This window comes from Pseudorca crassidens, chromosome 5 (assembly GCF_039906515.1).
Source record: "Pseudorca crassidens isolate mPseCra1 chromosome 5, mPseCra1.hap1, whole genome shotgun sequence".
Classification (NCBI taxonomy): domain Eukaryota; kingdom Metazoa; phylum Chordata; class Mammalia; order Artiodactyla; family Delphinidae; genus Pseudorca; species Pseudorca crassidens.
Genome location: NC_090300.1, coordinates 23,191,529 through 23,217,339, shown reverse-complemented (window position 1 = coordinate 23,217,339; position 25,811 = coordinate 23,191,529). Strand labels below are relative to the sequence as shown.

The 25,811-nt window shown below is 38.1% G+C and overlaps 2 protein-coding genes across 13 annotated transcripts in view; one reads left to right on the top strand and one right to left on the bottom strand.

Annotated features, from left to right (window-relative positions):
* The window catches only part of HPS3 (HPS3 biogenesis of lysosomal organelles complex 2 subunit 1), a 94,238-nt gene that overhangs the window by 28,423 nt on the left and 40,004 nt on the right, over positions 1-25,811 (top strand). Inside the window, exons 9-18 of one of the 10 annotated variants that reach the window (XM_067737538.1) lie at positions 1,847-2,028; positions 3,063-3,243; positions 4,183-4,416; positions 5,334-5,519; positions 5,860-6,048; positions 7,330-7,437; positions 11,588-11,794; positions 12,502-12,592; positions 15,828-15,957; positions 16,141-16,644. In XM_067737538.1, coding sequence (XP_067593639.1) covers positions 1,847-2,028; positions 3,063-3,243; positions 4,183-4,416; positions 5,334-5,519; positions 5,860-6,048; positions 7,330-7,437; positions 11,588-11,794; positions 12,502-12,592; positions 15,828-15,955 — 1,506 coding nt within the window. In that variant the 3' untranslated portion in view covers positions 15,956-15,957; positions 16,141-16,644. Of the gene's footprint in view, positions 1-1,846; positions 2,029-3,062; positions 3,244-4,182; positions 4,417-5,333; positions 5,520-5,859; positions 6,049-7,329; positions 7,438-8,955; positions 9,837-11,587; positions 11,795-12,497; positions 12,593-15,827; positions 16,645-25,811 lie in introns of those variants that run through there. The other 9 variants (XR_010943466.1, XM_067737539.1, XM_067737542.1 and 6 more) reach the window with 9 other exon arrangements.
* The window catches only part of CP (ceruloplasmin), a 74,549-nt gene continuing 54,336 nt past the window's right edge, over positions 5,599-25,811 (bottom strand). Inside the window, exons 16-20 of one of the 3 annotated variants that reach the window (XM_067737530.1) lie at positions 24,537-24,753; positions 23,984-24,123; positions 22,308-22,470; positions 10,264-10,368; positions 5,599-6,045 (exon numbers count right to left, since the gene is read on the bottom strand). In XM_067737530.1, the coding sequence (XP_067593631.1) occupies positions 10,265-10,368; positions 22,308-22,470; positions 23,984-24,123; positions 24,537-24,753 (624 nt within the window). In that variant the 3' untranslated portion in view covers positions 5,599-6,045; position 10,264. Of the gene's footprint in view, positions 6,046-10,263; positions 10,369-17,548; positions 17,698-18,583; positions 19,928-22,307; positions 22,471-23,983; positions 24,124-24,536; positions 24,754-25,811 lie in introns of those variants that run through there. The other 2 variants (XM_067737531.1, XM_067737533.1) reach the window with 2 other exon arrangements.

Genomic DNA, 25,811 nt, shown 5'->3' with positions numbered 1-25,811 from the left:
TATTTGCTTATATAACCACAGGACACACACACATGCTTCAGAAAATTTAACAATGACACAATACTTTAGTCTATGGTTCATATTCCAGTTTTGTCAATTGACTCAATAATGGCCTAGTAGAAGCCCCCAGCACCTCCTGCCCCAGGTCCAGGATCCATCAAGTAATGTATTTAACTGTCACGTCTCTTTAGCTCCTTTAATCCAGAATATGTTCACAGCCTTTCTTTGTTTTATTTAAAAAAATTTTTTTTGTTTTTTTTTGTTGAAGTATAGTTGACGTACAATATTATAAGTTACAGGTATAAACATAGTGATTCACAGTTTTGAAAGGTTATAATCCATTTGTAGTTATTATAAAATATTGGCTATATTCCCTGTGTTGTACAATATATCCTTGTAGCTTATTTATTTTATACGTAGTAATTTGTACCTCTTAATCTCCCTCTCTTATCTTCACTGGTAACCACTAGTTTGTTCTCTGTATCTGTGAGTCTGTGTCTTTTTTGTTTTATTCACTAGCTTGTTGTATTTTTAGATTCCACTCTTCGTTTTATAACAGTTTTGAAAAATATTTCTCCCCCTGCCACCTTTTAAAAATTTATTTTTTCATTTCATTTCATTTCTCATTTCATATCATTTCTCATGATTAGATTCAGGTTGTATATTCTTCTTCTTGGCCAGAACATTGTGTAGGTGACGTATCTTTCTCAGAGTATCACACTGGGAGGTGCAGAATATTCATTTGCCCTTCACTAGTAATGTTAATTTTGGTCATCGGGTGAAGGTTTTGCCTGATTTGGCCCTGGCATTTTAATGCTGATAATTTTATCAGCTTTGTTCTGTGTTTTCAGTCTTGCTTAATTGAAAGTCTTAGACGTCATCTAGGTGATTTGCCTACTGGAGTCTAAAAATACTGATTGACTCAGATTAGCTAGTGATAATCTTTTTTTTAATTTTATTTATTTTTAGCCGCATTGGGTCTTCATTGCTGTGCGCGGGCCTTCTCTAGTTGCGGTGAGCAGGGGCTATTCTTCGTTGTGGTGCACAGACTTCTCATTGCAGTGGCTTCTCTTGTCATGGAGCACGAGCTCTAGGCGCTTGGGCTTCTGTAATTGCGGTACGCGGGCTCAGTAGTTGCAGCACACGGGCCCTAGAGTGCGCAGGCTTCAGTAGTTGCGGCACATGGGCTCAGTAGTTGTTGCTCGCAGGCTGTAGAGCACAGGCTCAGTAGCTGTGGCCCACAGGCTTAGTTGCTCCAAGGCACTTGGGATCTTCCCAGACCAGGGATCGAACCCACGTCCTCTGCCTTGGCAGGCAGATTCTTAACCACTGCACCACCAGGGAAGTCCTAGCTAGTGATAATTTTTATAAGCCCACTGTAAGTTACAGAAATAGATCTAGCAGAACCTAAATTCACAGATTGAAACTAAGATAAAGGAAGCATACTCAATCTGAATTTGAGAAAGATTTAAATCATAGAACTTAAAAATAAAGTTAAGGTTTTCAGATATGTTCATTAGCCTTATCAAATTGTGATCAAATTATTGCTAAGTTAACAGTATTATTAGCATTACAGTATTAATTGTACCTTCTCTAATGATTAGCACTGTTTAACAAGAGAATAGTTACAATCATGTGTGTGTTAAACTGGCTCATAGATCGTGGGGGAAAAGAAAACCACTTTAGCTAGGCCTTATCAGAATGACAAATAACCACTTTTTATTTTTTAGGATTTAATGTGTTCAGATATTGACTTTAGTAACCAACTGGGTAGATATTCTTAAGAACTGGGAAACTTTGGGGAGATGTCTAAAGCAACATTAGCTGCTTGCCTTTTTTGTGTTAGGTAGACTACAGTAACACCTACAAGACTGCAAAAACGCAGAGCTGCATCCACCTTCTCAGCGAGGCTCACCTGTTAGTGAGAGCTGCCCTGATGGATGCCAGTCAGCTGGAACCTGGAGAAAAAGCCGAGCTTTTAGAAGCATTTAAAGAAAGCTGTGGGCACCTTGGAGACTGCTACAGCAGGTTGGTGATGCTACTTGGAAACTTGTCAGAGAAGCCATCCTGAGCTTCAGGTGTGCTTACTAACTTTTCCACCTCTGGCAGTTACCTGACAAATGGGAGGACGCATGAGGGGAGGTGGTTTAGTTATTCATTTATGCCACAGCATTTGTTTAGCACATCCTGTGGGTCAGGTACTGGGCTAAGCTTAGAGAGATGAGCACGACCTGTTGCCTGCCTTCAAGGACTTACAGTTTATTGGATGAGCAGTTCATGAGTCTCCCATCAGTTAACTTAGGAATTTGAAGTTTCTTTTCAGACCTTTGGGCGGGGGTGGGGCATGACCAGTGAACATCCCTGAGACAACCATATTACTATGAGCTTTAAGGGAGAGATACAAGTTGGACACTCTGTGATTTTAATCTTAGTAGTCAGTGCTTTTATGATGTCAGAAAAGGACACTAGGATCAATAGTGATTTCTCTTTTTGAGAATGATCTTTTTTTTTATGTTAATAGATTTAATGGTAACCATTACTCAATATTTAAGCTTTTTGAGGAAACTTAAAAAAAAATTTTAATGGAGTTATACACGTAGAAGAGTACACAAGTAATAAGTGTACAAGTCACAATAATTTTCACAAAATGAACAAATCCTGTAGCCATTGTCCAGATGAGAATGATCTTTATAATATTTTTCATATATAATTGTTTCCAAGGCTTACTTGACCCATGGGAATCATTATAAATTGATAAAAGACTTTTCCTACTTATAAACACCATTATTTTAGAGCCACATTATGAATATTAAAATTCACTTAATGAATTGTTTTTGTTTTTCTTATGAGCAAGCAAAAAGAAGCTACATTAATTAGGATGACTTTGCAGAACAAAACTCAGGAGTTTGTTCCAACTCCTAATGGCCATAGAAAAGTATTTTGAGATTTATGTCTTCCGGAAATCATGTCTGTTTTATTATTAAATGTGTTAGACATCCAAACTTAAACATGACAAATCTGAAGTTTTTTTTTTTTTTTTTTTTTTACTTCCTTCCCTTTAGGCTTGACACCCAGTATTCCCACCTCGCCTTGCCATACTATAAGATGTCTGGTTTGTCTATGGCTGAAGTTTTGGCCCGAGTGGACTGGGCATTAGAGGATGGAACGCAGAAATACGAGAGGGGATTAATCTTTTACATTAATCATTCACTTTATGAAAACCTGGATGAAGAATTAAGTGAAGTGAATACAGTTTTCTATTTAGTTATATCTAATATTTTTAATTTTTCATTTTAGCAATTTATTTTATGTAATTCTGTTGAGAAATCAAGTTCCAAGTATTTTTCATTGGTATTATAGTCTTTTTTTCCTAAAAAAGGTAATTAGTGTGCCCTTTTCTTCATTAATAATACTCAGAATTACAGCTTGGAAGAGAACTTATAATCATCTTCTCATACTTTCTCATTACATAGACAGGGGGGTGTGGTCCACTGTGGTTGAGTGACCTGCCCAATTTGACAGCGGCATGTCTTTAGAAGAATGACATAGAACCTGGGCTTTGCCTGCCTTCTTCTCATCTGCAGCCCTTTTCACAACCCTAGTTGCCCCACTCTCCAGGTGTCCAAAGTTTCCCTTGTGAAATCCTGGCCCAGCAACCTTCAGACATTATCAAGGATCATTTTTAGCTCCTCATGTATTTTTAAAGAGTTGAATGCCAGTATGCAAAGTTGGGTATTGTGATACCAAGTGTTTTAAGGTTTTAAGAGAAATGAAATTTTCTCTTATAAATATTAAGTATATTTTGTACATTAAATATAAGTAAATTTTGTATTAAACAGTAATTTTCTATAATGGACTTTTGAGTATAATTTAATCCAATATTTGTTTTCTTCTTCTGAACTCTTGTTAAAATTAGAAATGCTGGCCACAACTTGGTATACACTTTCCCTGCTTTTTCTTCATTATAACTCAGCAAAGAGATCACTTTAGGTCATCTCAGCTCTCCCACGCTATCACCATCAAACTCTCTTTTTAAATCGAAGCATAGTACTGTAATTTTATCTTAATTGGAATGTTTGTATCTTGGCTTTTTATCTTTTTTTTTTTTTTTTTTTTTTTTGCTGATTTTGTTGCTTTCTATCAGCTGACTGACCTTTTATTTCTTGTTTACGCTCACCAAAGGAATTGGCAGCAAAAGTGGTTCAGATGTTTTATGTCGCTGAGCCGAAGCAACTGCCCCATATTCTCTGTAGTCCTTCTATGAAGAATATTGATCCTTTAACTGCCATAAGCTATTTAAGGAAGCTGGATACTTCTGGATTTTCATCGGTCTTAGTGACATTGACCAAGGCAGCAATGGCTTTGAAAATGAGAGATCTTGACATGCACAGAAATGAAATGAAAAGCCATTCAGAGGTACGGTGCCCTGCCTGGAATTAACAGCAAGCTAAAATAGGACTCAGTGGTCCTGAGGTGTTTAGTTTTTTTCTGGCTTCTGTGTAGCTCATTTTTTTCTTAGTTGTAAAGGAAGATAGACTTAGTATTAAAAAGGAAGTGGCCCAAAGTGGGAGTGCTTGGGCTTTGGATTTGTCCAATGAAAAAGAAAAATGAAAGATAAATGGCAGCAATGGGTATCCAAAGACTTTTCAACTTAGTGTCAGGTATGTTCAGAACACAGTGCTTGGCAGTGAAGAGTATACAGGCTCTGCCCTGAGCTGCCAGTCTGACCTGGCACGAGGGGGTGGTGTGGTTTGTCCCTGAAAACAGAACAGTGATGTATATTCAAGTACAGCAAGTAGGTTATTAACCTTGAGTCTTAGGAGTGCAGTAGTTGCAGAAATAGCCTGCATTTGGGAAGATCACAAATGACTGTGTGGGAGATTAGGCATTTGAATGGTGTATCAAAGAAAAGGTAGCTTCCCGTTGGAAAAGAGGCCATTTAGGGACATAAGCCAAAAAAGTTAATCAGTAGAGAAAGAAATTAAGAAGTGACATTAATTGAGCACTTATTATGTCTCAGGTTAGCACTAAGATGTCCTCTACTTTGAAGAGTAGAATTCTAGAAAGATGAATTTTCTTTTCATAATTTTGAAAAATCCTATATAGACCTCAATTTAAAGCTGTCTACAAAATAGGACATCTTGATGCTTAATTAAGTAATAACTTCTACAAAGACAGTTACCAATGATGTCCTTAGAACTTGTCTTTGTAAAGAAAAAATGAAGATTACAATAAATTATTAATGGCTTATCATTGATTCTTGAATTCACTAGCGTGTATTTCCAAGATGAATGCAATGTTTATTCTGTTCCTAAATTTTTTTTTATCTGAAGATGAAGTTGGTATGTGGCTTCATTCTGGAACCTCGGCTATTGATTCAACAGAGGAAAGGACAGATTGTTCCAACTGAATTTGCAGTTCACTTGAAGGAGACTCAGCCTGGATTGCTTGTGGCTTCAGTCCTTGGCTTACAGAAGAACAACAAAATTGGAATTGAAGAAGCAGATTCCTTCTTTAAGGTTTGTCACTTTGAAAATGCAATTGTTCTGGATGGCCTGATGAAGTTGGTGGGGGGGACGGGGAGCAGAATAAGAGAAGTGATTTTTCATTTGTTTATTGAAAAATGAGACTTACACATAACCACTTATAAAAGTACAGATTAAAAAATGTATCTAGAAAAATTCTGTTCATGCAACCTGGAGTCTGTTAAAATGTCTAAATTCGCTTTTGCCACGGCACTAATGCTAGAGATAAATTATTGAATACTGGCCCACATGATGGAGTGCTATTCAGACCAGCTGTAACTTGATCAGTACTATATTTATCTGAGCTATGGGGGCTTGTTTCACTGTTCTCAAGGTGCTCTGTGGTAAAGATGAAGATACGATTCCTCAGCTCTTAGTAGACTTTTGGGAAGCTCAGCTGGTAGCGTGTCTCCCAGATGTGGTACTTCAGGAACTCTTTTTCAAGCTCACATCACAGTACATCTGGAGATTATCTAAGAGGCAGCCACCTGACACCACACCATTGAGAACATCAGAGGATCTGGTAAGATAATGGAATAGTACAGTGAATTAAACTTTATGTACATTACACATTATGATAATGACCCTTATTTTTTTGTTTGTTTGTTTTTGGGGTTTTTTGTGTGTGTTTTATGTTTTTGTTAAATTTTTATTTCTTTTTATATTAATTTTTGTTGACCCTTCTTATTTTTAACAGCATAAAATCAGTCGTAATTCATATTACCGGATATCTTTTTTTTTTTTTTTTTTTTTTTTTGCGATACGTGGGCCTCTCACTGTTGTGGCCTCTCCCGCTGTGGAGCACAGGCTCCGGACGCGCAGGCTCAGCGGCCGTGGCTCACGGGCCCAGCCGCTCCGCGGCATGTGGGATCTTCCCGGACCAGGGCACGAACCCGTGTCCCCTGCATCGGCAGGCAGACTCTCAACCACTGCGCCACCAGGGAAGCCCTACCGGATATCTTTTTAAAGCAAGAGTTAAAAATACATTTAAAACTTGTCTGTGAGTGAAGTTGCCCACATTTTAAACACTTTTGTATCCTAAAGAGTGCCTTCTACTGTTCCTATATTACTCACCTACAGTGGTACTTCAGTAGCCAAAGTGTGGGAGAAAGGGCTTTTCCCCAAATCCATCTGTGCTCCCTTAGGCGACAGTCATGAAGTGGAACATGAGAGAAGAGACATCTGCAGACCTCCCTGCTGGGAGAGGAACTGCAGAAGGCTTGTGGGAGAGAGACTTCCTTACCAGACTTCCATTTCCTGTCAGCTGCACAGACAAGAGCTGTTCCGCAGTCTGCAGCAGCCCTAACAACTCTACTCTTATCTTTCCTGTTCCCCCCGACCCCTGGCAGCCCCTTTGTCCCTCACAGTGACAGAGTGGCTAATGTGGGTTTGCTTGAATAAGGGAGTCTTTATGGGAATTGTCTTGAGAACTTATGGAAGAGATTTTGCCTCCCAAGGAAAGTAGTAGAAATAAAAATTATTTTCAGTATTACTGTTAACTTTTTTTGAGTGTAATTAGCTTAAAGGAAGTATTGCCCTTTTTGTGAGAAAGTGCCTCTTTGCAGTTTTTTGAAAGTTAAAATATTAGGAAATATTTAGTGAGGATTTATTCAGTGAGAAGCAGCAAAACTAAAACCTTTTCCAGGGGAATGCATTCTAAGACTTTCTTCCCATTACCAGGAAAATGTATACCAAATTTTGGGACACGGCAGAATGTTAGGGATTGCTTGTTGTTTGTGGGATGGATGAAGAAAGTCTTGTTTTGTTGTATTTTTGTTTATGATAAATTTCTTTTACATTTTAGATAAACACCTGTAGTCATTATGGCTTAATCAGTCCGTGGGTTAATGTCTTAATATCCTCTGAATCCTTGGCTGATAAAAATTATATGGAAGACCTTTCAAAATTACAGGTAAATAAAAATGCCTCCTTTTCTCATGAATATGCATATTACCATATAGTATAGGACTTAAATTTGGTAAGACCCTGGGTGTCCAGTTAATTTAGAGTGTATCATTCTGGGGACAGAATCTATAGTTAGGCATACTCAAGAGCTGTGGAGGGAATTCCTGCCTCTGCCTGAAACTGCTGACGGGAAGTCTGGTCTTGTTGCCAGTCGGTGAGTGAGCTTCCAAGTCCTGTGACTCTTGCCTCATTCTCAGGACGTGCCTGAAAACACGTTGTGAAATGAAAGTGTGGCAAGTGTTTCGCGGTGTTTTCATTGGCGAGATTCACTTTTATTTTAGTGTTCACTCACACAGTTTAGGCCTCTAGCCCAAACCGAGCACTACTATCTGTCTTATAGGAGATAGGTCAAAGTAGCTAGCTTCTCTGGCTCCTGAAAGGATTTTTTTTAAAGTAAGAAACATGATCAAGAGAATGTAGACCATCCTGCAAGAATTCTGAATGTGAATGTTTTTGACTGAGAATGAGAAATAAAGTCCACATTTGACTTGGTGGATTGGGCTGGGCTCAATGTGGATGTGATTTTGTTTAATGTAATCAGTGGCCTAAGGACTGAGTATAATCCTCACATCTGTTGTGTTTGGTCTTCCCAGTGTAGCTGCCAACATATGAAAATTGAGATTTCAAATTCAGAATTTTGAGTTTCAAGTTTCTCTTTGAGAAACTCAGCAGAACTTGCATTCAGCAGTAACCCTGGGCCCTCACTGCCTGAGACCTGAAGGTCGGAGCCACCTACTGGCTCCTCTCCTTGGGCAGTGCTCGTGCTGTCCTGTCTGCCACAGTTCCACCTCCATGTCTCCCTGGTCCAGATTCAGTGTCTGGCATCCATTTTCCTTATACTCAGCCGCCTTCGTGTGTTTTCATCATCTGGTTTTCATCGTCTGGTTTGACCTTGTTGAGCTTTTGAGTGTGCAACCCCTGATTTACTCTGGGAACTTAGTGGAAGTGTGGTTATTGCTTATAGAAACCAAAATGTCAAATTGGGGATGGGGTGTCAGGATGCGAAGCTCAAGAGACCATATTGCTTAGTCTTAGCCTCTAGACAGCCTGTGATGTCACCAGGAATAGAGTTACTTACATTTTTTTTTAAATTGCCAAAGGCGGTTCTTGTTGGTTCTTATCTCTAGTACCCTTATGCTACAGAGGCTGCCGAGCACTTAGTCTCAGATTTGTTCATTCCACAAATGTTCCTCAATCATGTACTGTAAACGTGATTGATGTACAGCATTGGACGAGGCAGGCAAGACCTTGCCCTCCTATAATTTATGTACTAATTACATATTTAAAATGCTAATTGTAATAAGTGCTTTAAAATATCCCCTGATAAATCTTCAAAGCATATTTATAATCTCTGCTTGAAAAAGTATAATTCAGTGATCTTTAGAATCCATTTTAAGGTATTTAAAAAGGGTATCTTGGGACTTCCCTGGTGTCACAGTGGTTAAGAATCTGCCTGCCAATGCAGGGGACACAGGTTCGATCCTGGGTCCGGGAACACCCCACATGCCACAGAGCAACTAAGCCCATGCGCCACAACTACTGAAGCCCACGTGCCTAGAGCCCGTGCTCCGCAACAAGAGAAGCCACCGCAATGAGAAGCCCACGCACTGCAACAAAGAGTAGCCCCCTCTCGCTGCAACTAGAGAAAGCCCGTGTGCAGCAACGAAGACCCAAGGCAGCCAAAAATAAATAATAATAAAATAAATAAATTTATAAAAAATAAATAATAAGGGTATCTTCTTTCTGGGAATCCTTGCCATTAAAGGATAGAAAGTTGAGTCAGTCTAAACTTTTCTAAATCCTTTTCCTAATTATAACTCTTTCTAAATTATCTGGGGTCAATTAGTCTTAGTCATTAAGAAAAAACTAACCATCAAGAAACAAAAAGATCTCACCTGCTCTTACCTAGAGGAATGGGGGGTCGGTTCAGAATCACTTGGAGAGCTTTTTCAAAATTGTATGTCTTCCCTCTACCCACCAGCTCACCACCACCACACAGATTTGAGATAAATCTTTGTCCCTTGTTCTTAATCACTCTAATAGTATATTTGTGCAAGAATTAAAAACAATCTATAAATCATCTATGTGTCAAAAAGCCACTATTCAGAATGACACAGTAACTAGTAAGTGCCCTGCCTTTTACCAGAATTGTCCTGGTCCCCTCCCCCCGCCTTCTTGCCATCCACCCCTTTTAGAGCCACAGGTGTGACTGTGTAGAGAATTCTGTGGGTTCCAGCCCCGCAGAGCCAGCTGAGCATGAGGGATGTAGATCAGAAAAGGGAATAAATAGTGCCTGTGTTGGGGGTGGAGAGTCCATTTCCAATATTGAAAAAAAAAAAAAAGAAAGGAACACACTGCTAAGAAGCACACAACACTAAGAGTATTTTAAAGAGTAGTAGTAACCTGTGGGCCGTTTTTTATCCAGTGATATATGTGTTGTCTGGTGCTTCTTATTTTGAGGGTTTTCGTTTGTTTTGGTCGCCCTGTGTGGCTCTGGTATCTTAGTCCCCCGACCACAGATTGAACCCGCGCCCTCAGCAGTGAAAGTGCGGAGTCCTAACCACTGGACCGCCAAGAAATTCCCTGGTGTTTCTTATTTTTAAACTTCTTGATGATATGGATATAACTACTTAAAAGTTCATGGGTAACCCATTTTGTACCAAGCTTTGACTCATTTCACTTTAACCACCTTATTTCATATTTGCTATCTTATTGTCAGGAAATTTTTCAGATGAAGGTGAATATTAAACTTGCAGGAAGGAAAGGGACCAACCTTACTCTCCTAGCCATTGCTTGGTAGATATTTGGAATAAAATCACGATGCTGACTGTAAATGGATAGTTCATGTTCCATGTCCTCCTGTGAGTCTGAGAAGACGCTGCAGTAAAAAGGATACAAGAAGAAGAAAATCAGGATATGAGCATTTCATTTTTTATCCAGAAGAAAGGGAAAGCAGAGATTATTTTGGTGGCAGAATCAAAAGTAGTATTTATAGTTTAAATGTTTAAAAGTAAAATATTGTCAAGTTCTGACTACTGAAATAATAGCTGCTCTGTGTCATTCAGGTTGTAGCAAACGGTATTGATACAAATTATTAGGTTCTTAACGATTGCTGTAGTTTTCTTAAATGTGAAATTTTATTTTTGGTTCTTCGTGTAGTGCATGCTTATTATTAGAAACCTTGGAAAATACAGGGAAGTGTGAAAAAGAAAGTTGGCTTTGTCCTCCCATTCCAGTGAATTGGTCTCTGTTTCAAATTTCGATGCTCTTCCAAAGGCATTTCTAGATGTGCATGTACCTATGTAGATTTTATACAACTGACCATCCTCTGAATATAATTTTGTATTGAGATTTTTTTTTTTTTTTTCTTTTTGCGGTACATGGCCCTCTCACTGCTGTGGCCTCTCCTGCTGCGGAGCACAGGCTCCGGACTCGCAGGCTCTGCGGCCATGGCTCACAGGCCCAGCCGCTCCGTGGCATGTGGGATCCTCCCGGACTGGGGCACGAACCCATGTCCCCTGCATCGGCAGGTGGACTCTCAACCACTGCGCCACCAGGGAAGCCCTGTATTGAGATTTTTTACTAATTTTATCATGAGTATTTTGTCCTTTGAAAACAATTTTGATAGCTATAAAATATACCATCATTTGAATATATCATCATTTATTTACTCATCCCTTCTTATTTAATGCTTAGATTTCTTCTGGTTTTTCAGTATTATAAATATTCTTGAGGTGAACATCATTGGACATAAATCTTGACCACCATGTTGATTCTATCCTAAGGATAGAATCTTAAAGCATTCGCATTAGTTTAAACTTACAGTCTATTCAGAGCAAACACAACCCTGTTATTTTAAAAAATCATAGCTTTGTATTAAACAGATCTTTTTTTCTTTAAACTAGAAGTGGTTTCAAGATTATTTAATACTTTGGTCTAATTAGACTTACTAAGTAAATATATGCGTGTGCTCTAAAATTACATTCTGTTTTTTTTTTGGTGAGTGAGATTTATTCTTTTTAAAAACTGTATTCTGTATGTTGTGCTTTAGTGTTTTGGGCGCCTCATTCCATAACATTTCACTTTTCTGTTTATAGTCTCTCATATGTGGTCCTTCATTTGACATAGCTTCCATTATTCCATTCTTGGAGCCACTCTCAGAAGACACTGTTGCTGGCCTCAGCGTCCATGTTCTGTGTCGTACGCGTTTGGAAGAGTATGAACGGTGCATAGACAGGCTGTTAGAGAGATGCCCGGAGGCAGTCATCCCATATGCTAATCATGAACTGAAAGAAGAGAATCGGGTATGCTTTTCAGATTATGGTTTTAGGCTTTATCAGTGATAATCAAATGTTAATCTTGTTGCCTTATCTGCAACATGGGGACAGATTATGCCAGTCCAACCTCACATGGCTGTGTGGCTTAAAAGAGCATATATGTTACATGTTTTTTTTTTTTTTTTGCGGTACGCGGGCCTCTCACTGCGGTGGCCTCTCCCGTCACGGAGCACAGGCTCTGGACGCGCAGGCTCAGCAGCCATATGTTACATGTTTTGAGTACCATTAGAGGCGGTTAAAATTTATGGTGCTTGTATGTTATCTTCACTAAAGGTCTCTTGTTTGGCAATGAAGTAGGCTATTACCTGAAGATTTGGAAAACATAATAAATGATGGGAAAATTCTTTGTGGACTCTCTGGTCTTTAGAAATTAGAAGAGTTTTTGACTTTAGAACTTTCTTGCTACCTAAGAGATGGAAACAAGACACGTCTATGTTTCTTCTTGAAAACAGCGGTGTACATATGTACAGTGTATATATTATTAGATTTTCAAGTTACAGATCTGACTTTTATGCTCTAGCTTAAGCAGAATACTGTTCTAACAAAGTCTGTTCCTTAACCAAGATGATGTATATTTTTGCCCTGGGCTTCCCTGCACAATCTTTTTCTTCTTGTTGGAAATCTGAGTGTAAAATGCATCAAACTTAAAAAGTATTCGTTTTTCCCTAAGATAGACTTTGTGGTGGAAAAAACTGCTGCCTGAACTTTGTCAGAGAATAAAATGTGGTGGAGAGAAATATCAACTTTACTTATCATCACTAAAAGGTAAAATAATCTTTTTTGCTTGATTATAAATTGAGTTGAGGGTACTCATTTCCATAACTGGCTGAAGCCTTGCTGTCTCTCGTTTTTCATGTGATTCTCAAGTGTGGGGAAGAGGGTCTTCGCAGAATCAACTGGAGAGCTTATTTTTAACATTCATGTGCTCCCGCCGCCACATTTGATATTCATTTATCTCTTTTAGCTCTAGAGCTGATGCTTTTAAGTTAATCTTTCCAGACACTTAACAAAGTATCGCAGTCAGAGAAACTCACAGCCTCAGTATTTTAAAAATTGGAATAGCCGTTAAAGTCCGTTTTATATTAATGGTCTGGGTGCTTAATTTACTTCATGTAGGAAATTAAAATTATTTTCATTATTAATCATAATTGTAAGCAAGTACTGAGGAATGATAAATTTCTCAAAGATTTAGAAGTGTAGTGTGTCTAAATTATGCAGTATTTTACAGCGTAGGTAGTTATTGTTTGAATTTTTATATAATTCATAGTCATTTATAAATCTTGATAGCTATATGGTTATCAGTTTCACTACTCTTGTGTGTTAATATCACCAGTTAATGGTTGGCCTGATGACAAAAGTACGGTTATATTGATACCAGTGTGCACAAAATATTAGGAGTTGACAGTGTTGGAATTGTATTTTCCAGCTGAGGGAATTGACTTTCAAAGTGTTAGGCAAAGCCAAGTGGCCATTGGATGGTGTTTTTCTGGAAATTCCCATTAAGTTGTATGTTTTTGATTGGGAAGACAGGGAGGGGCCTTTGTACTATTTGTCCTACCCACCTCTCTGAGTGATTTTTTGGTTGTCAGAAGGTGGAAGCTTCAGGTGTTTGATTGCCCAGCCCCATCTGCACCAAATTTATCACATAAATTTGAACTGATTATTCTTGTTGGTAGATCACTTTCCAGTACAGATAGCCCACATCTTCACACCCCAGTAACATCATTATCTTAGTCAAACGACTCTTTCTTCATCCTTTTCTGATCCACACCCACAAACTCATAACTACCCCATAATCTTTCCTCCAAATGTTCCATTTTTCTGTGTCTTTAATATGTGTGTATTCACACACATGTGCATGTGTGTATGTGTGTGGCTTATGGGAACTAAATGCTGTGTGGGATTTACCTTTATTGTAATACCTCCAGAGCTGGTATAGTGTTTTATTCATTTTTCATGATGCACTTTCCTTGCCAGCAACATGCTTCTCCATATGGAGTATTCTATAACTATTGATTGATTTGAAGGGAAGACACCTGAATAACCTCAGGTCTGTTTTCATGGGGAGTCTCTCTGTTGGCAGCTGTGGTATACCAAGAAGGGACCAGGATTGGAATTAGGAGAATTGGAACTGAGTTCCAAGTCTGCTACTTACTGAGTATCCTGAAGCAAGCCAGTTTTTTTAATTGCCTGGGACCAATGGGAGGTTCAGGACTGACTCTAGAGTAAAATGTTAGGCAAAAATTGCAAGATGGTGAGGTTGGAGATGGAGGTCAGGGACTTACGTAATATGCTTAGGAGCTTGGATTTCTTACTCTCTAATGCAGCATTCCTCAGCCTTGTCACTGCTGACATCTTGGACCAGATAATTTGTGTGTAGGTGTCCCCTGTGCATTTTAGGGTGTTACCAGCATCCCTGGCCTCTACTCACTAAATACACTAAATACCAACAGCACTTGCCCAGTTAAAACAGAAGTGTCTCCAGCCATCACCAAATGTCCCCTGGGGGACAAAACTGTACTAGTTGAGAACTGTTGCACTAATGCAGAGCCATTGAAACTGGGGTTAGTGGTTGACTTCTTTGTTTCAAGGCAGTACTTATGACTGTTTTTGTGACAGTGAGCTGTGCTTATCAATAAAAATTCTAGTACTATAGTCAATTACAAAGTTTAAAAAGTCATTTTAAACTTCACCAGCCAGAAATAACTATTTTCAACATTTGACACGTATTCTCTAGACACACTGGAGGATTTAAAGTACTCTGTGGATTTAAGATATTGACCTTGTTCTTGGAGTTGTAACCTGTATTAGCCTGTCACTAGTTGGAGGAAGAGGAGAATAGAGCAGTGGCAAGATTTTTGTTGGCTCTATACCTACTTTACACTGGCCCCCACCTCAGTTTTTCTGTATCTAGGATACTACTTACAGGTTCCACGTTTAGGCAAAATAAACTCGTTTGCTAGGAAAACATTGGTAATTCATGGGTTTTACAAATTAGTTAGCAGTTATTGTTTATTAAAGTTCTATTTTGTGTCAGATGTGCATCATTGTATTTTAAATTGATTCACAAAGGACTCTGGAAGCTAGCAGATGGTACCACTACATTATAAATGAGGAAACCAAGACCCAGGAGGTTGACTTTCTTAAAGTCACCCAGAGCATAAGTAGAAGCGTGTGATCGCTGCCCAAGTCTGTACGATTCCAGAGCTAGGGAGCTTTCTCATACGTCACCCTATTCATTAACTTGTTAGCCACAAGAGCATGTCATTCCTTTGTGTAAGGGATGGTTTAGGTTGCTGGATATTGGACAGATGACTTTGGATGGATGCACGCACACCTGAGCCAGAGATTTTATATTCCGGTTACTCTGCAAATAGAATAAGTGGTGGGCATGCAAGAATCACACACGGAATGGACTGAAGAAGGTTTGGGAACATTGTTCTTAAATGTCACCCCCTTCTCTTCCCAGCAGAGGGCAGCATGCATGCATCGAGAAACAACAGAATCATAAAATAACATAGTTACCTTTACAAAAATATTTACTAAATTCCTTAATATTTAAAATATTCATTAGAACACATTATTTTGCAGTTTGAGAAACAAAGTAAATGGTCTTGAAAACATATTCGTGCTTATTAATAACATAAAAATCTTATAATAGAGAGGAACTGATTTAGGAAAATGTCATCCAACAATTAATAGTATTTCCTGTCCTAGCAAACAGTCTTTATAAATCAGCTGCAATATAGTCCTAACATTAAAAACAGTGTTCAATTGATTGTATTTTCCTACAAACGATTTTAGAAAGAATAAATAAGAAGTTGTTAGAACCATAAAGCAGTCTGGATTTAAAAGACTGGTTTTCTGGGGTTTTTTTCCTCTCTCTCTCGTAGTTATAACATTTTGTCACCTGAATTAGCTTCTAATTGGTTGAGTGATAAGAGAATAGGATGAAAGACAGAATTTCAGTTCTAACTCAGATATTCTTTCCTACAAACAGAAACACTGTCAGTTGTTGCTGTGGAACTACAACTAAGGGATTTCTTAAATGTCCTCCCAGAAGATGGCACTGCAGCATTTTTCTTGCCATATCTTCTTTACTGCAGTCGAAAGAAATCATTGACTTAAAGGTATCATTTGAAATATACCACATATGAGACTGAATTTTTCAAAACTGAATGCCAGATAAAAAAAATATATATAAAGGACTTTTATATTGAACATGTACATATATTGCAAATGCTTTCAGGCTGCTTACCTCAGTGATAGTATTAGTTTCATAATTTATGACCTGAGTCCATTTAATTGTCCAGAATGTAAAAAAGCTACAAGATATAGGAGTTTCCTCAAAGAAGGCATATATTTTTAAAGGTAGAGACTGACTTCTATTCCAAGGAACATCAATTTACTGTTGTTGGAGACATGACAATCTTTTTCATCCCGGGAACACAAACAATTTGTAAGTATGCTCGAAAGAATGTCATTCCAAGTGGTCCACAATTTAACCTTTTTGATTTTTCCAGATTTTTCTACTGGGTCCCTTTTAAAAACAGTTATTTTCTTTGAGAAAGATGTTAATGTTTTCCCACAGTAAAAGATTTCAAACTTTATTTTCTTGTTACTTTTAAAATACATGCTAAGTTTCTCTCTGAATCAAATGAAATAGAAGTTTACAAAGCTGACTTTCTTCTTGTCTGGCTATTAACGTGATTTGTTGAGTGCATGTTTTTCAGCCAAAGCCTTGTTTCCATTTTTTGTTGATGTGGACTCTTGCTCTTTTAGCCAGAGTGTATGTGAAAATAAAGAAATATAAAGAACTGTGTCTTTTTTTTAGCCTCTTATTAAATAATTTTGAGTCCCAGTTCAGTTCCTTGATAGTGTGCTTTGACTTTAGTTAAGGCTGGGCAAAAATGTTACTCACCTGATGTTTCCACAACGATATTTTGAAAACTTTTCTCCTGATGGCAACATTCGTCTTTGCCAGGATTTAATTTATAGATTGTTTCTCAACTCTGCCTTTCTCCAGTTCCATGTTAACTTCCTTTTGATCATCATTTCGAGGGTTCACAAAACTCAGATTGGCAACATTTTATTTTATTTTAAAAATTTGTTTTATTTTATTTAAACATTTTTTTAATTTAAAATTAACAAAAAAATTTTACCAGTTTTATTTAGGTATAATTGACATCTTCAAAGGGTACCCTATTGATTTTCTATTGCTGCTGTAACAAATTATCACAGGCTTAGTGGCTTAAAACAACACAAAATTAATTATCTTACAGTTCTGTAGATTAGAAGTTCAATATTGGCCTCACCGTTTTGAAATTTTATTACTAATATTTTATTTTATCTGTTTAATTTTTTATTTTACTTCCTCTACACCTGTGCCCCTATTCCACTGGTCCATTAGGACTGATGTCAGCAGTATGTTAGAGGGATTGATGGGAAGCCGAAGTTTGGAAACATTTCATTGGATCTTATTTGTTTGTTTGTTTGTTTATTTTTTTATTTATTATTGAAATCATTGAATCTTAATAGTGATCCTTTGAGGACTGTCCAGGACAACATCTGCTCATAGATTTTTTTTTTTTAAATACAGTTTTGTAAAGCCCTAATGGTGGTGATATGTGTATTAGAGTCAGTCATGTGTCATAATACGGTCTATTGATCTTTTCATATGAAACATTGTAACACAGTTATCCCCATAAATGCACAAAAGTATATGTTTTCAGTCTTTTTTTTAATGCTTATAGCCATTCCAAGTAAGCCTTCTATTCAACACTTTCACATAACATTGTTATGAATCATTGTTTTTTCTTTTTTTTTTTTTCTTTTATCACCAATTTATTTCTTATATCCAGACTTGGTCTCTATAGAAAAAGAAATTTTAAGACCATTATTAAAAATAGTATATATCATATGGTTAAAAAAATGGCACATGGTGCTTTAAATATATTCTAGTTTTTTAAAAGTTATTTTCTTTATTCTTGATTCATTTATATTTTTCTGCTCTTTATATATTTAAAACACATCTCTCACTCTAGTACTGCTTTATTTAAAGACAAATTAACTTTCCTCCCTGCAAGATATTTATTTATTATCAAGGGAAAATTAGTCATTTTATAGTGGAGAAACCTGGCAGACACCACCATAAGCCCAAATGCTCAAAATGAACACAACCAGTAAGGGAACAAATCAACATCTTGTGTCTCTTGACGTGTATGCTGAGAAAACCACAATATCCCTTCTGGGAGAATCTTGCCAAAAAATGCATAATCCGAATCTGATCATAAGGAAACGTTAGACAAACCCAAATTGAAGTCACATTCTACAAAGTGACTGCCCTGTATTCTTTAAAAATGTCAAAGTTGGGAAAGACAAAGACCAAGGAACTGCTCCAGACTAAGAAGACAAGAAGACATGTCAGCTGAACTCAGTGCATGAGTTGGATTTTCTTTTTCTCTGAAGAACATGATTAGAATAATTGGTGAAATATGGAAGGGGTCTGTAGTATTGGATTGTTTTTAATTTCCTGATTTTGATAGGTGTACTTTGTTTATGTATAAGAATATTCTTGTTCTTAGGAAATAGGGGTATATGTATTTACAATTTCTGTAGTCTGTGTGTGTATAAAGAGATACGGAGATAGGAGAAAGGACGAGAAAGTACATGATGCTGTACAAACTGTTAACATTTGGGGAACCTGGGTAAAGGGTATACAGGAATTTTTTTGGTACTGCTCTAGCAACTTTTCTGATAAGTCTGACGTTGTGTCCAAAAAAGTTTTTAAAATTCCTTTTTATTGAGTTAATATGTGGTTAGATATTTACCAAGCAGGGTATTGGATTGGATTTGTGCACCTACTAGAAGTACAGAATATACACTCCCTGCCTATAAGGACCTTAGAGCTAAGTAAGCTTTTCCCCTCAGACAGCTCCAAGAGGTTATATAACTGTCATGGAAGTGTCAGTCTAAAAAAAGTACCTTTTATATTTGTCAGAGGAGGTCTTTATTATGCTTCCTCTGGTAGAAATAAGGCATTACATTAAGCATGACAGGATATCCACAATTCTTTTCTAGTGATTCTTTTCTTTGTGGAGAAAATTGTCTCCCTGTGCAAAATATTGAAAGATTTCACTATAACTTGATTTCTCCCTTGTCTCTGTCGTGGTAGGCTGAAATTCTTCTAAGATTTAGAATTAAGGTAAACTTGGCCAAAGCTTTATCAAACTTTCATTTAAAGATAATTCAGACTGATAAATGTGGCTCCCCATTTTTCTGTGAATAGTTCAAACTATCTTTTTTGTTCATTACTGCTTCTTTCAGTTCCATGCAATACCTTTTCTCTTAGTAAAAGTCAAATTTCCCTTTAATCTTTTTTTCCAACATGTGTTTTGCCTTCGCATTGCTAATCGTTCTACAGTTTTTAGTAGGGCTTTTAAAACAGTCTCCCCTTTCTTAACCAAGGAAACAGTCATCTCGCTTATCCCCTCCCAGGCTTATCCTACAGGAGGAATTTTTTCATGGTCTTTGTGTGTAGGCTTAGCCTGTAGCAGCATCCTCTACATGTTAGGCATTTGCACACATGAATTTCCAGAATGCCTGCCTTGGTATTCCTTCACTTTTGATTATCAGTCTGAGCAGGACCATCCTTTTGTGTGGTTTACATGTGTGCTAATGTTCTTTAAGCTCTACTTAAGGTTTTCTTTCTCATGTTTGACTCTTCACCTTGTTCAGCAGTTACTGGCATTAGACCCAGTGGTTTATATATTTGTCTGAGCCTTTGGTGTTCTGGTGCTCTCAGTACCACACTTTGTAATAAAGAGTTTTAGTGGAAATAGTTTTTCATGTTATGAGGTCTTTGTGTAAGACCCAGGAACAGAAATTAAAACTTTTCGTTTGCACTGACAGGTAATCTTTCAGTGATTTTTAGGTTTTGAAATATATTTACTTCTGTATTTTCTTCCATTTATATGTTCTCTTTTATGCCAGTGTGAGGAGGAAACACGAGTTGTTTTCTCTACATCATTTCCCCTCATTGGATTTGCCATTGCCAATTCCAACAATTCTGAACTCAGAAGACTCAGGAAACACCAAAGCCTGCAACCAAAAAGCAGGAATTTTACTTTTTTTTTTAACCTCAGTTTTTAAAATTGAAGTATAGTTAATTTACAATGTTGTGTTAGTTTCAGGTGTACAGCAAAGTGATTCAAATATATATATGTTCTTTTTCAGATTCTTTTCCATTATAGGTTATTACAGGATACAGAGTATAGTGCCCTCTGCTATACAGTAGGTCCTTGTTGTTTACCTGTTTTATATATAGTAGTGTGTATATGTTAATCCCAAACTACTAATTTATCTCCTGCCCCTGTCCCCCCACACAGTATTTCCTTTGGTAACCATAAGTTTGTTTTCTATGTCTGTGAGTCTATTTCTGTTTTGTAAGTAAGTTCATTTGTATCATTTTTTTATATTCCACATATAAGTGATATCATAAGATATTTGTCTTTGTCTGACTTACTTCACTTAATATGATAATCTGTAGGTCCATCCATGTTGCTGCAAATTGCATTATTTTGTTTTTTATGGCTGAGTAATATTCCATTGTGTGTATGTATGTGTGTGTATATATATATATGTATATATATACACACACACACACACACACACACACCCCATATCTTCTTTATCCATTCATTTGTCGATGGACATTTAGGTTGCTTCTGTGTCTTGGCTATTGTATTGATAAATAGTGCTACTTTGAACATTGGGGTGCATGTATCTTTTCAAGTTAGAGTTTTCTCCAGATATATACCCAGGGGTGGGATTGTAGGATTATATGGTAACTGTATTTTTAGTTTTTTAAGGAACCTCTGTACTGCACCAATTTACATTCCCATCAACAATGTAGGATGGTACCTTTTTATCCACACCATCTCCAGCATTTTTTATTTGTAGACTTTTTTTCTTTTTTTTTTGCAGTACGCGGGCCTCTCAACTGCTGTGGCCTCTTCTGCTGCGGAGCACAGGTTCCAGACACGCAGGCCCAGCAGCCATGGCCCACGGGCCCAGCCACTCCGCGGCATGTGGGATCCTCCCAGACCGGGGCACGACCCCGTGTCCCCTGCATCGGCAGGCGGACTCCCAACCACTGCACCACCAGGGAAGCCCTATTTATAGACTTTTTAACGATGGCCATTCTGACTGATGTGAGGAGATACCTCATTATAGTTTTGATTTGCATGACTCTAATTATTAGTGATACTGAGCATCTTTTCATGTGTCCATTGGCCATCCGTATGTCTTTGGAGAAATGTCTATTTAGGTCTTTTGCCCATTTTTTGATTGGGTTTTTTTTTTTGATATTAAGCTGTATGAGCTGTTTGTATATTTTGGAAATTAATCCCTTGTTGGTAGCAGGAATTTTACTCTTTATATAATGCATTTCTTTAGTTTTTAGTGTTTATCCATAAAAGGGCTGCTTGTTTTCCTGTGTTTTTATTGTGTGTGTGTATATGCATGTGCCTGCATAGGAGGGAGTGTTCTTGCTGGGGTGGGCGAAGCAGCAAGATTTTAGAATCCAAAAATAGATTCTGTTTTTTTTTCCTGGATCTTTGCTATGGTCTAAATGTTTGTGTGCCCCCAAAATTCATATGTTGAAAGCCTAATGCCCAAGGTGATAGTGTTAGGTGGTGGGGCCTTTGGGAAGTGATTGGGTCATGAGGGTGGAGCCCTGGTGAATGGGATTAGTGCCCTGATAAAAGAGGCTCCTGGAGAAGTAGCTTGTCCCTTCTGCCATGTGAAGGTATAATAAGTCTGCAACCTGGAAAAGGACCCTAACCCAACCATGTTGGCACCCTGACCTCAGGCTAACAGCCTCCAGAACTAGGAAAATAAATTTCTGTTACTTATAAGCTACTCAGTGTGGTATTTTGTTACAGCAGCCCGAATGGCCTAAGACAATCACTGACAAAACAATAATCAGTAATTCCTCCCCTCCCCCAGAAGCACAGAAAGACACTGTTCTGCCTGATTGACTCTTTGAAATTATATTAGTTATATGGGGTTTTTTTTGTGGGGGGGGATGCTTTTTCCTGTACCAGGTACTTCCTAGAATAAAAGTTAATGTTTTCTATTAAGAAAGAAATTATATTTTAAATGTCTTTTGTTAAGTCACAACTACTCTCTTACACATGTCAGTTTTAGGAATATTAATTACACTGCATCAAATTGGTGTCAGTTTGTATTAGTGTAGAGACTACTGGTGCTGTTATCAGTACCAGCTGTCAGAAGATAAGCAGTATCCCACACCACTTAGCAGTAAAAAAAATTCCTATTTGGAGGTAGAGAAGGAAGAATCAGGGCAGCAAATTCAAAAAAGCTTCAGTTGGGGGGAAGTATTGATATATAGGCAAAGTAGTGCATCTTAATTATATTTGTGATATATACCTTCTAGAATTACTAAGTGGATATTTACCTTCATTTGGTAGAACGGTGTAAGTAGTTTCCATTCCAGCATGAATGTGGTCAGTCACATGGCAGTGGAGTAACCAGATTCCAGGTGTTTTTGGAGACATTTCTAAGGTTTGGTATGTCCCAGGGAAAATGTCAAAGACATCAGAACTATAAATGCCCCTGTGCTTAATTAGAAAAATATAATGTTTATTATATGTGAGAGTTCATTTCATTGGCCAGCTCAGGGATATTAGAAAATGGATAAATCCGTTAAAAAAAGAAAGAGAGAGACCCTGCACATTGCTGTGTCTAATACAAACAATGAGGTAGTGGTCTTTGCTAAACCCTTTGCACTGTGGGCTATTAAATGGGTGTGAAGGAAAGATACGATGAAAGTGAATTCATCAGTCAGGAACATCTGACTCTGGTTTGCCTTTTTTTTTTTTTTTTTTTTTTTTTTTTTGCGGTATGGGGGCCTCTCACTGTTGTGGCCTCTCCTGCTGCGGAGCACAGGCTCCAGACGCGCAGGCTCACGGGCCCAGCCGCTCCGCGGCATGTGGGATCCTCCCGGACCGGGGCACGAGCCCGTGTCCTCTGCATCGGCAGGCCGACTCTCAACCACTGCGCCACCAGGGAAGGCCTGGTTTGCCTTTTTATCAGAGCACTTGAGTTACACAAAGGAATTTAGCTGTGGCCTCATTTCAGTCTTAAATCTCACTCTTGCCGAACCTACCCTAGATGAGCTTGTCTGTTAAACTTTGAGGTTGGTAGGTAATGAAGGGAGCAGGAAAGGAGGCCAATGGAGAAGCCCAAACCAGGGGCAGTTCAGGTAGAGTCTTGACAGAGTATTCGGGCGGTATTTCGGCAGGGATGGAATTGAAAGTCTGCTAATAAGTCAAACAAAAAGCGAGAATAAAATGGTTCTGCAGTGTGCTTTGTGGTAGCTTCTGAATTTTCTGTGTTAACGTGAAGGTAAGACAAAAGCATTTCCAAAAGGGTTATTGATTCCTGCTGAAATCAGCACTGGGTGAGAAGTCAAAGTAGGATTGAGATCTAGGGACCAATCAGTTGCTTGACACCAATCTTGTGCCGATCTTGTTCACTTCAGGCTATTTGAGATCCAGAACTTAGAAGAGGCAAAGGTTATAATAAAGTCTTGTCTCTACTCTCTAATCCATCATTACGTGAACATTCCTACCCTCTCTGCTGACAATTCTGTTCAAAGGCCTTGCCCAGGAAAATGTGAGCAGAACTCCAAGAAAATCCAGTAAAAACGAAATCTAAGGGAGAGCCCAAGGTGTAAAAAGGTTCGTAATGGTGACTGAAATTGCTGTGTGTCACACTCTGAAAATAATTTAGTTGTCTCTCTCTTTTTTTTTTATTGGAGTATAATTGCTTTACAATGTTGTGTTAGTTTCTGCTGTACAACGAAGTCAATCAGCTATATGTATACCTGTATCCCCTCCCTCTTGGACCTCCCTCCCATCCCCCACCCCCATCCCACCCATCTAGGTCATCACAGAGCACCGAGCTGAGCTCCCTGTGCTATATATATTTGACATAAATGCAGTACTATGTGTAAAATATTGTCTCTTAAAACCTTAAACTTTTCATAAGTCTCTCTGAGGAAATATTTTCTTCATTTGCTGTAAAACATTTTCAAATAGAGCAGGAATAATGACCATGGTTGGCCCTTACCTGGTATTGGAAGCTGTGGCCATGGAAATGTACCGAGTGCAAGTCTATTTCATTGCCCATTCCCATCAGATACCAGTTGACTTCATCTCCCACATGCATTGTGAGGCCTTGTAAGTTCCCAAACATTCTTCCATTAATAGCTGGGGAAGACACATGAGTTTTTATTACCTTCCAGGATATTTTAAACCAACAGCTATTTCACAGAAAATAGGTTTATTAGGTTAATATATGGGATCTTTTTGAGGTAATAGAACTTATTTCACTACAGATAGGGGAAATGGGTACTTTAAGGTCAATAATATCACACTGCTTTTATAGTCACTTAGCACCAAAAGACTTATTCCTAATTTTGCATTTAAAAGGGATTGAGACTTTGGAACTGGGAGAGAAGTTAATGGATGATTTCAAATATAGTCCCCTTTTTGCTTTGAACAGAATTCTACCTCACATGTGAAGTGTGGCAGAAGTGGTTTATTATAAAACAAATGAATAGTTTCCAGAGTATTTGAAAGAAGAAAAGGGAAAAAATAGGTTTTAGAATAATGTATCATACCATGCATTTTATTGCTTTCTATGAATTCATCATTGGCTTTGTCTACTTTCTCAGGGTGATCAGAGTATGTCTTGATGTTGTCATCTAAGTACCAAGATTCATTCTCATCAAAAACAAGAAACAGAAGGGAAAATTCCAGTTTCTTTATGGGATTGAATACTTGCAAGTAATGTTTCCGACAAACAATCAGTGGGCCAATTAATCCACTAAAGAGATCCTGAAAACAAGCAAAAACTTAGTCATCCTTTTGATATAGGTCGGGATTTCAGAGAACTGGGACCTTATCCCCCATGACCTCAGGAACTTTGGAGGGACTGATTTAGGTAGTAGACTTTGCCCAATGTGGTTCTGTCAAGTCAGTAACTTTCCACTTGGAGTAGTTAAATTGGAACAATGTCAAATTTGTGTGGGTGATGCTCAAGTAACAGAAATGTGTTGCAGAGGCCAAATATTGGCTCAGCTAATGAGCAGCAGTTGAAAAGAGCCCCAAGTGAACAGTGCTGGTTTGCTTATGGAATCATAAGCCAGGGACTATGCCAGTCACTAAAAATCCAGAGATGAATCAAACAAAGACCCTACCTCCTACTAGGGACAATAGATGAATGGAAGAAATGAACCACTTGCTGCGATGGAGGTACAAAAAAGTGCCAGTGAACACAGGGAACACCACAGTGGACTTAAATCTACAAGAACTTTGGTTTGACTGGGCATCAGTAATGGCAGATTAGATCTTGAATGGCCTTTGAGCTGTATTATGTTCTGGAATTTTAGATTTTGTCTTGTGGGTCATAAGTAGTCCTTGAAATATTGAACATGGAATGGCAGTATATGCATTTTAGACCAGTGATCCTGGTGGTAGAGTGAAGGAAGGTTTGGATGGGGAAGAGACTGGAGACTAGGAGGCCACTGCAGTAGTTGAGGCAAATTACTAGCACCTGATCTGTGGAGATAGATAGAAGGAATGGACTGAGCTCTGTATAGGTGGGTGAATTGCCTGGGTGAGCCAGGGGTAAGAATTAGATACTCTATATCCAGGGTTCTAGCTTGAACAAATGACTAGGTTTGGTACTTGTGCTATTTATCACAACTGGGAATACAGGAGGAGGTGGAGGGAGATCTCAGTTTCCATTGCAGACTTGCTGAGTTTCTTTGCCTGTGGGACATGCTGGTAGAAGTGTTCAATAGGCAGGTATATAGACAGGTCTGGAACTCAGGAGAGAGAATTGGAATAGAGGTTTAATTCTACAAAAGAGTCTTGGTATACATGTTCTGATT